This window comes from Phocoena sinus, chromosome 13 (genome assembly GCF_008692025.1).
Source record: "Phocoena sinus isolate mPhoSin1 chromosome 13, mPhoSin1.pri, whole genome shotgun sequence".
Taxonomy (NCBI): domain Eukaryota; kingdom Metazoa; phylum Chordata; class Mammalia; order Artiodactyla; family Phocoenidae; genus Phocoena; species Phocoena sinus.
Window position 1 is genome coordinate 25,911,183 of NC_045775.1, and position 11,436 is coordinate 25,922,618.

Here is an 11,436-nt window from a genome sequence, read left to right on the forward strand (position 1 = left end):
TTTGAAATAGGTTTCATATGGAGTCTACCCATTTTAATTAATTATGTTTCTTAATTCGTCTAATCTGTCTTTTTTTTTTTTAAATCCCCTTACAAAGTTTGTTTGTCTTTCAAGATTCCCTAGGTCCCAATTTTTAGTGATTGTATCTCTATGATGTCCTCTCTACTTTCTATAAATTGGTAATTAGACATGGAGCTTAATCTGATTTGAGTTTTTTTTTTTTTTTTTTTGTGGTACGCGGGCCCCTCACTCTTGTGGCCTCTCCCGTTGCGGAGCACAGGCCCCGGACGCGCAGGCTCAGCGGCCATGGCTCACGGGCCCAGCCGCTCCGCGGCATGTGGGATCTTCCCAGACCGGGACACGAACCCGTGTACCCTGCATTGGCAGGTGGACTCTGAACCACTGTGCCACCAGGGTAGCCCAGAGGTTTTTTTTTTTTAAGGCAGTTTCATAGGTTGTCTTTTTTTTATGTTGTTAATAGACACTAATGATTAATGCCTAGAATTAGTAGCAGTTCACAGGAAGTTTTGAAATGAAGATAGTCTAATTTTTGTTATTCCTTTTTTATTAACTGAAATACTTACATAAAGAGAAACTTCCTTTCATGTGCTATCATGTCACCCTTTGGAGATACAGTTTTTATATAGAGCCAGGAAAAATGCTGGAAATTTTCTGTATTTTAAAATTAAATTTAAAAATTAATTGGTTCACAAGTAGTCTATAATCATGACCACTTAGTTTCCTTAGTAAATATCTGTATAAGTTCGTGATTTTAAAATATTTCTTACGTTTCTGTTACAATCATTATGTTTATTGATGCTGAAATCACGCTATTTGTGGTAAGATGATGCTTCATTAGATTCTTTTGGTTTTGCTTTTTTTTGTGAAATACACAACTGTATCTTTGTTAGATTTTAATAGCATAGGTGTTCCAAACTATATTTCCTGCCTGAGATCTGGAATCAGCCATTCTACACAGTGTTTTAAGGGCAAAAACTGGGCACTGTATTATGTTTGTTTATTTTTAATAACTTTTTTGGCTTCTCCACCTGCCACATGTGCTTCTTATTTAGGCCTTGCAGGTGACTTAGTTATTGTTTTAGTTTGTGCTTTTTTTGTAAAGTTACATTGGTTTTGAACGGTCAGCCGCATCCCTGTCTTTCCAATATGCCCTATTATTTTCAGTTTTTGGCTTTGCAGAATGTGAGGATTTTTAGTAAAACACAAATTGTGTTACAGTAGAAATGCCTGTAGTTTGGAAAGGACAACAAATGTATAGTGATGACATCTTATTTTATTTGTCATGGGATGAGCTTTAACCATAGATATAAAATGTTACTGACTCTCTAATGCTTTAGTTATGTTTAATGGGGAACTTTTATTTATATGTTTTGAGGACACGAGGTAGTGAATTGATTTAAAAAAATAATGTCATGTTTTAAAATTTATTCTTTTTGTTTCAATTCTCAGTAAACATTTGCTTTTTCTGAGTTAAAATTTCCCCTTTCTCTTTTCCACGTAGCATCAATAACTAGCTTTCTCACGGTGTTAGCGTGGTATCCCAATACTTTGCTCCGGACATGGTGCCTTGTTCTTCATAGTCTAACACTCATGACAAACATGCAGCTTAATCGTAAGTCCAAATATTTATTCCTCTAAATCTCTGACATATACTTTATTATTCTTGCTATGAGATTCTTAAAAAAGATTTTTTCAAGAAGTGATATAGTTGTGAAAATGATTAAATTCTTTATTTGAATATGTCTCTTCTGAATTTGTTCTTTTTGTTGTTGTTCTTAATGTATCTTGCCCTTTGTGCTTCTTTACTTTGATTATATACTCTCATCTATCTACAGTTACAAGATCAAATTATATGTTTACCTTCTAAAAACTTTTACTAGTTTTTAAAAATTGATTACTCTTAGAGTACAAAGTCAAGTATTTAATGTTAGTCTATGTCTTGTGTTGGTTATTTATTCTTTTTAAAGTAACTTAGCAGTTAAAAATGATTTATTCATTATAATATTCATGAACGTATATGACTGGGTTCCTCGGTGTATGCTTTTCACATCTAAAACCTTCATTCACTGAACCTAATCGCTTCTTCTCAGATTCTAAAGTCCTATTAGTTTCCTACTTCCTTCACCCCACTCCTTTATTTCCCATTTAAGATAGTAAAATTAATTTCTGAACCTTTTAAGAAAGGAACTTTTAGTGCTTTCTGTGGCTTTCTGTATCTCAAAGTCACAAAGATACTCTCATACATTATCTTCTGTACTGCTTACTGGTTTTACTTTTTACATTTAGGTCTAGATTTTATCTGACATTCTTAGGTTGTTGGGAAGTAGGTATCCAAGTTCATATTAGAGAGCAAGGAGTAGCCATTTGTGAATTGAAATCTTCATTCCATCTGTAGGTTATGACAGCAGGTGGGTGGATTTCATCCCCATTCTCTTTGGGCTTAATTTCATTGACTAGAAAGCAGCGTCACATTGATAAAGGTATTAATTAAAATCATTGCTGAGAATCAAATGCTACTTCATTTTTCGTTTGGAATATAATATTTTCCAAATATGGGATTGAAAACATCCCTATGTGATACTGAAGATAGATTTGACTCAAGGATATTTTATTCACTTCAGAAAACTTGTGCATTGTCTGTGTATCAGTTAACAGTATACAACCTTTATGTAGCTGACATGCAAAAATGAATAGGTTTTGCTTCAGTTTATCTTAGAAGGCTGTGTTAAAATTTACCTGAAAAATAGATCTTTATTTCTGGAAGGGGGAAATAATTACTAAGAATAGGCTCACCAAAAGGACAGTAAGCATTTAGTTATTTTCCACTTGACTGTATACTGAATAAGATGCACATTAAACTAGGTATTTTTCACAGCCGAACTAGGAGAGAGGCAGGAGATCTATGGCAGATGAAAATAGAGAATGAGGCTCAGTCAGTGCAGTAGAGATTCAGATCCTTTTAGTAACTCCCAGGAATATGTGAGTTTCCTTTGAAATTAAAAGATGTTTTAAATACTGCATTTCCATTGTTTCGGGGTCCTTTTGTTGGGGACTTTTTTTTTTTTTTTTTAATGTTTTATAGCTGGTTCCAGTACTGCCATTGGAACTCAGGAGAGTACTGCCCATCTGCTGGTTTCAGATCCAAACCTGATTCATGTTTTAGTGAAATTTCTTTCTGGCACCAGTCCACATGGAACAAATCAACACAGTCCACAGGTAATGTGACTTCTGAAAGCCAGTGATAGGCCCAGATTATACAGTAAACTTATTTGTAAAGGAAATTTTAAGTGCAGCTAAATACATAAAATTTTCATTGCTAAAGCGTTAAATGATGACCTCTTATGTATCAATGTAATAAAATGTTTTGAATTACATATAATAATAGCTATGCTGAAACTGAATTATAGCAGGTAGTAAGTTTTCTCTTGGAATTTTGCTGGATTTTTTTATGTAGCGATATATTTTTGGTGTTAATTTTATATAATTTGAGAAACATTCTAAACAGATATTTACCTTAATGTTAGGGAAGCATTTAAAAAATTGGGGAATATAAAAATTTTTTTAAATAATGTGTTATGGGCTTCCCTAGTGGCGCAGTGGTTGAGAGTCCGCCTGCCGATGCAGGACACAGGTTCGTGTCCCGGTCTGGGAGGATCCCACATGCCGCAGAGCGGCTGGGCCCGTGAGCCATGGCCGCTGAGCCTGCGCGTCCGGAGCCTGTGCTCCGCAATGGGAGAGGCCACAACAGTGAGAGGCCCATGTACCGCAAAAAAAAAAATCGTGTTATGTTAAATGACCTCTATTATCAAGATTGACAGGTCACCTAACTTAATTCTTTTATACTATTAACTATTTTATTTAACAAAAAACAAAATGATGACATCAGTGGACCTAAAGGGTATTACGATACGTGAAATGAAACAGAGAAAGACAGATGCCATATGAGTTCTCTTATATGTGGAATCTAGAAAACAAAGCAAATGAAGAAACATAAGAAAACTGAAATTGAGTCCTAGATACAGGGAACAAACAGTTGGTTGCCAGAATGGGGGATGGGGGATGGGGGTGGGGGTGGGGGAAGGAGGGTGAGGGAAATTGAGAGGTACACATTTCCAGGTACAAAATAAATGAATCACCAGTATAAAATGTACTGTGTGGGGCGTATAGTCAATAATAATGCAATATCTTTTTGATGACAGATGGTAACTAGTCTTATTGTGGTGAGCATTTTGAAATGTATAGAAATATCAAATCACTGTGTTGTACACCAAGAACAAATATAGCATTGTAGGTGAATTTTACTTCAAAAACAAACAGGGCTTCCCTCGTGGCGCAGTGGTTGAGAGTCTGCCTGCCGATGCAGGGGACACAGGTTCGTGCCCCGGTCTGGGAGGATCCCACATGCCATGGCTGGTGAGCCTGCGCGTCCAGAGCCTGTAACAGGAGAGGCCACAACAGTGAGAGGCCCACATACCGCAAACAAAACAAAACAAAACAAAACAAAATAAAAAAACACAAACAAACACATAGAAAAAGAGAAAAAGAGATCAGATTCGTGATTACCAGAGGCAGGGGTTGGGGGAATTGGATGAAGGTAGCCAGAAGGCAAAAACTTGTTGAGAGAGTAAATCTTGAGACTTCTCATCATAAAGAAAAAAACATTTTTTCTTTTATTTTGTATCTATATGAGACGATGGCTGTTCTCTAAACTTACTGTGGTAATCGTTTCATGATGTATTAAGTCAAATCATTATGCTGTATACTTTAAACTTATGCAGTTCTGTATGTCAATTATATCTCAAAACTGAAATGAAAAAAAATATTGCTTTTGTTAATTCAGAAAAAAAAGATATATCAGAGCTTATAAACATTTTTAGTCTAACCACAGATTTCTTTTATATCAGTTTAGCTTTTGTTATATTGTACTACTTTAAAAAATATCTTTCCTTCATTATATTTCTTTTCGCATAAAATATATTTAGTGTTCATAGCATCTTTCCAATGGACGTTATTCAAGATTATCTTGCAAGGTTATCATCTTTTATTTCTTAGCTATGTGCTTATCTATGTGCTAGGTCTAGGTGCTGTTCTAGGTGCTAGGGATTTAAGTAGTTACCCTGTCCGAGTCTCTGCCTTTCTTGGAGCTTAAGTTCTGTTGGATACATTTAGTCAGTACTCTCATACTGAATAGACTTGATTTTTGTAGATCATCATAAAATAAACCAGACAAGGAAAAAAATGAGAAGGAACAAACTACTTGTAATTAGTTTGGGCCAGAGTTTTGATAGGGTTAGAGGCATGTTATCAAGTGATTATTACACATAAAGATTGCATGAATTTGGAATGTGAAGATTCCTGAAATCACTAATTCCAGCTTCTTTATTTTACATATGAGTAAACATGCATTATTTGCATTGCCCACAATTATACAACTAGTAGTGATAGAGCCTAGGTGTCGGGGAACATGCCGCTGTATAAAGTAGTGTTTTTTCCTCTCTTTTTTTTTTTTTAAAGGCAAAGTAAAAGTTACTGAAGGTCAAGCTTTCCTCAGATATTTTGGTTTTGTAGTTTGGTTATGAATGTTATGATTTTTATACTCAGTGTTAGAAATTGTTAACTTTAAAATGGTTTGGAGAATTACATTGCATTTTGTTTTTCCCAAAACTCCTCTAGGATTTTATGATCATAACATTCCAAAACATACTTCAGGGTACTTGGTGTGGTTCTCGCTATCACTTTTTTTTCATTGAAGAGATAGAAGTTTGGGAAAGCATTTTTTTTACAAATAGATACAGGTTCGTTTTTAGCTTTAAGGGGTTTTTTGTAGGGTTTTTTCCCCAATTCACTTTAGTATTTGCTCTGCTAGTCATTAGAAGCATGACCTTTTGTGAATCACTTAATGTGAGTCTGAGTTCTTTTGTTTTGAAATGGGATAATTAAGAAGATTGTGAAAATCAGTACATAAGTTCTTTGTGCTTTTGAAAGCATTATAAAGATATTCTTGTGTAATTCAGGTGAGTCTTTCTGTATTGAATTAAATAAAAGTAACATAAGTTATTCTAAACCGTAAGGAAAAAAATATTGACAATAGAAGCTATAATTTTCGATTTAAAATAAGTATATCAAGATCTAAAAGCTTAATTGGTTTCCTGCTATCACTGTTAATATTTTTGTTCTTCAAATGAAAAGTTTCACCCGTATGGCTCTTGACTTAACATTTGATGCTTTTTTTTTTTTTTTTCTCTACGGGGAAAGAGAATTTTTTTCCCCACATCTTTATACAATGTTGTGTTAGTTTCTGCTATACAACAAAGTGAATCAGCTATATGTATACTTATATCCCCATATCCCCTTCCTATTGAGCCTATCCTCCCTCCGTATCCCATCCCTCTAGGTCACCACAAAGCATTGAGTTGACCTCCTTGTGCTATGCAGCAGCTTCCTACTAGCCATCCTTTTTACATTTGGTAGTGTATATATGTCAGTGCTACTCTCTCACTTCATCCCAGCTTCCCCTTCCCCCGCCGTGCCCTCAACTCTGTTCTCTACGTCTGCGTCTTTATTCCTGCCCTGCCACTAGGCTCATCAGAACTGCTTTTTTTTTTTTTTTTTTTTTTTTTGCTGTACGCGGGCCTCTCACTGTTTTGGCCTCTCCCGTTGCGGAGCACAGGCTCAGCAGCCATGGCTCACGGGCCCAGCCGCACCGTGGCATGTGGGATCTTCCCGGTCCGGGGCACGAACCCGTGTCCCCTGCATCGGCAGGCGGACTCTCAACCACTGTGCCACCAGGGAAGCCCCAGAACCACTTTTTAAAATTCCTTATATGTGCGTTAGCATACGGTATTTGTTTTTCTCTTTCTGACTTACTTTACTCTGTATGACAGATTCTAGGTCCATCCACCTCACTACAAACAACTCAGTTTCATTCCTTTTTATGGCTGAGTAATATTCCATTGTATATAGGTCCCACATCTTCTTTATCCATTCATCTGTTGATGGAAATTTAGGTTGACAAAAGATTAATCTCCAAAATATACAAACAGCTCATGCAGCTCAATATCACAAAAACAGACAACCCAATCCAAAAATGGGCGGAAGACCTAAGTAGACATTTCTCCAAAGAAGGCATACAGATGATACTTTTTAAATGAATAATTCTGTAGATGGGATCAGTAAGCAGTTGTCAACAGAATTTCATTTCTCTTCAGGTTGGTCCAACAGCTACGCAAGCTATGCAAGAATTTCTTACCCGATTACAAGTGCATCTTTCTTCAACATGTCCTCAGCTATTCAGTGAATTTTTGCTCAAGCTAATTCATATACTTTCAACAGAAAGGTAAATGTCAAGGTGTTACATATATTCCTGATATAGAAGCAATAGGTAATCCTCCAAATTAATTTTCCCTTAGCATTTGTTGGGAGTTTATCTGGGAACAGATAAGCAGGACGATATTAGGAATTAAGAGGGAAAGGTTTATTGGTATGTTTCCCAGTTGTTTTCACTTCTTTTCATTATGGCTCTCCCAGATCCTGAACTCCTTCTATTGTGAAAGGAATAACGGGTTCATAGATTAGGAAGTATAAACCTTCTAGGTGAAATTTACTTGAAGCTGTTTAAATTATTCTAGAATACAGGTAGAGAATTAAAGCTACCAGTAATTTTATTTGAAACCTATATTTGATAAAACCCAAAAAAGATATCTTAAAAAAGAAAGTTAAATACTAATCTCATACAGAAATCCTAAATAAATTGATTACCAAAGTCAGGCAATAGGTTGAAAAGAATAAACTGTGACCGTGATGGGTTGATTCTTAAAATGCGTGAATGCTTCGATACCATATTAATGAGTCATTTTTGTCATAGTTTAAGGCATTTCATAAAATCCAACATTACTTTCTGATAAAACTTTTAATGAAATATAAACAGTATCATCTTAAAGTTACAAAAAACAACATTATGAACAAACCAAACTCTAGTATGTTTGATTATTTTAAAACTTCCCATTAATATCAGGAAGAAATTAAAGGTGCTGTTTGCTATATTTATTATTTAATTTCATTGTGGAAGTGCCAGTGAAATTTTAAAAAATTAATGTATGTTAGAAAATGATTCAAATCACTTGTAGATTATATCACTCTTTAAAAATTAGTTTGAAAATATTAGAAATCAGAAAAAGGTATGATTTATAATAGTTATAAAATTAATTCATAATAATAGTTATTTTTCATAAATCAGTAGCAAAATGCCTGAAACCAGTATAAAAATTAACACAAAAAATTTATATGGCGTATGTTTTCATAGCTGCAGAAAATTTTATAGTACTATCCTCATTTGTTTTCTTCCTCCTTCATAACTATTTTAAAACACTAATGTGGTTGTAGTTCAACTTGTTTGTAGTGTATACACAATGAAGCACAGGTGTGGGAAGGAGTAGTTTCACAAAACCAAAAACATGCTGTTATGATATGCATCTGTGTATTTGGAAAACATGAACTTGAGGTTTTTGTGTGATATAAATAAAACCAACTAAGAAGCAAAAACCAGTTACCATGGAGTTCATTTTTCTTTTAACTAGGCTTTTTTTAAACTGTATGTGAGACCTCTAAATACACTCATTAGATGTAGACTTTAGTATAGTTCTGTCTATGTAGGGTCTAGCAGTAAAAGGTTTCATGTGAAAATTCAATACATTGACTCTAACATTTCCTACAGAAATATCAATCTTGTTTTAGTTTATAACATGCTGTCTTTTTTTAAAAAATCTATTTTATATCTTTTTTTATAAGTAAAGGTATTTATAGGTTTACGTGCCTCAAAAACTAATTAGAATTCTTTTTTCCAGCTCCTCTTCCACACCCTTCCACCCTGTACACACCTCATACATTTTCTAGCACATTTTCTTTAATAGGGTCCATAACATTGGCCCAAATATATTCTTAGCTTTTGTTTTCTTTGTATGTTTTTAAGAAAGTGTCTGGCATCCGTATAAATTAGCCTGCAGCTTTTTAGTTCAATTAATACTATAGGTTGAGAAGAAGTACCCAGACTTCATATGAAGAGGGTACTCATTTATATCACATAAGTGTTTTGCAGATATATTCTCTTGGTCTGTGGATTATATTTTCATTTTCTTAACAATATCTTTGAAAAAGCAGCTTTTAATTTTGATGAAATTTTGTTAGCTTTTTCTTTTATTTATTATTATTTTTGTTTCATAGCAATATCCTTGCTTAACCCAAGGTCATAGAGATGATTCTCTATGCTTTCTTCTAGAAATTTTATTGTTTTAGGTTTTACACATAGGTTATATTGAGTTAAATTTTGCATTTGGGTCTAAGTTCTTTTTTTTCTTTTTTTTGCCTGTGGATGATGTCAAATTGTTACTATACCATTTGTTGAAAAACACATCCTTTTTAAATTGAATTCTCTTTCTGCCTTTTCCAAAAATCAATTGACCATATTTGTTTTGCTCTATTTCTGGACTCTATAGAATTGATGTTTTTGTCTGTTCTTTTCCGATACCACACTGGTTTGGTATTTTTATATTATTTCTTGAGGTCTGGTAGTGTGGATTTTCCAACTTTGTTCTTGTTGTTTTGGCTATTCTGCTTTCTTTGCTTTTACATGTAAGTTTTAGGATCAGCTTATTGATCCCCCACCACCCCCACAAAAACAAAAACAAAAACAAATCAAACCAAAAAAAACACTTCTCCATTGTGACTGAATAAGCGTGAATCTGTAGATCAATTTGGGAGGAGTTGTAGGTATATTTATAGATACAGATATAGTTATTCATATAGACATAGATACAAAAATATAGTTATAGGTAGAGTTATATATATATTTGTGATTTTTCTTTGTACAGTCATGTGGTTAGTGAATAGTATGTATGTCTTTTTGCTTTTTTTGCACCTACTGAAATGATCATATATTGTTTCTTCTAAAATCTGTAGGTATGATAAATTACACTGATTTTTTTTTTTTTTTTTAAGTGTTGATCAGTATACATTCCCAGGATATATACTCACTCGGTCATGATGTATTATCCTTTTTATATCTTGCTTGTTTAAGTAGTTAATGCTTTGTTGCTTCCCTGGTGGCGCAAATGCTTTGTTGAAGATTTCAAAATCTATGCTTATGAGAGATATTTGCATTTTTAAAAATAATACCTTTGGTTTTTATGTCAGGATAATCCTGGACTCCTAAAATGAGTGTTTCCTTTTCTGTTTTCTGGAAGAGGTTGTGTAAATTGGATTATTACTTATTTAAATATTTGATAGTAATTGCCATTGAGGCAACCAGGGTCTGGAGTTTTCTTTGTATTAATAGAAAAAAGTTTCTACTTATTTTTTTTTCGTGATGCATAAAGAGTTCCTTTATTATAAGTAATCAAAAGTAAACAAATACTCTCTTTTTTTTCACTTTGAGACAATTATATATATATATTTTTAACATCTTTATTGGCGTATAATTGCTTTACAATGGTGTGTTAGTTTCTGCTTTATAGCAAAGTGAATCAGTTATACATATACATATGTTCCCATATCTCTTCCCTCTTGCGTCTCCCTCCCTCTCACCCTCCCTATCCCACCCACCCCTCCAGGCGGTCACAAAGCACCGTCTACTTATTTTATAGGTAAAAGATTATTCTTTTAGGTTTTCTTTCTTCTTGAGTGAACTTTGGCAGTTTGTGTCTTGAAGGAATTTGTTCATTTCATCTGTGTTGTTGAATTCATTATTTGTAATTTTTTAAATTATGCTTTTAATGTTTATAGTATGTAGTTTGATTCATTCTATCATTTCTGATATTGGTAATTTTAATCTATTTATCTTGGTCATTCTTGCTAGAGGTTTATAATATTATTGATATTTTCAAAGAACCAACTTAAAGCTTTGTTGATATTCTTTATTTTTTTATTTCCAATTTCATTAAATTTTGCTCTAATAGTTATTATTTCCTTCTTTCAGTTTTTCTTGTATAAGCGTTTGACAATATGTGTCTCTTAATTGATCTGTTAGACCACTTTACATTTAATGTGGTTATTGATTTAGTGGACTAAAATTTATCACTTTGCCAGTTTTGTTTATTTAATCTATTCTTCGCTTAAAATTTTTTTTCTTGCCTACTTTTGGATTAAGTAATTTTTATAATGATTTCATTTTGTTTCTAGTATTATTATTTATAACAAAGAAATTTTGATTATAGTGTTTTCCCTAGCTTTGCAATATACGTCTTTATTTCATCACGTTCTGCTTTCACATATTATTATACCTTAGCTCACATATAATGTAAGAACTTTACAGCAGTAAATTTACAGTTTCTTTCTCTCATCTTTTGTGATATAGGTATCATATGTTTACTTTTACATATGCTGTAAACATAATACATCCCTACAATTTTTGCTTTGGATAAT

At 33.5% G+C, this 11,436-nt stretch overlaps 1 protein-coding gene across 15 annotated transcripts in view; it reads left to right on the plus strand.

Annotated features, from left to right (window-relative positions):
• The window catches only part of BIRC6 (baculoviral IAP repeat containing 6), a 246,461-nt gene that overhangs the window by 119,653 nt on the left and 115,372 nt on the right, over nucleotides 1–11,436 (plus strand). For all 15 annotated transcript variants that reach the window (XR_004352692.1, XM_032652164.1, XM_032652166.1 and 12 more), the window contains 3 exons: nucleotides 1,523–1,633; nucleotides 3,104–3,237; nucleotides 7,230–7,357. Coding sequence is in view for 14 of the 15 variants with exons in the window: in XM_032652164.1 (XP_032508055.1) it covers nucleotides 1,523–1,633; nucleotides 3,104–3,237; nucleotides 7,230–7,357 (373 nt within the window). In the remaining variant the exon portion in view is untranslated. The remainder of the gene's footprint in view (nucleotides 1–1,522; nucleotides 1,634–3,103; nucleotides 3,238–7,229; nucleotides 7,358–11,436) is intronic.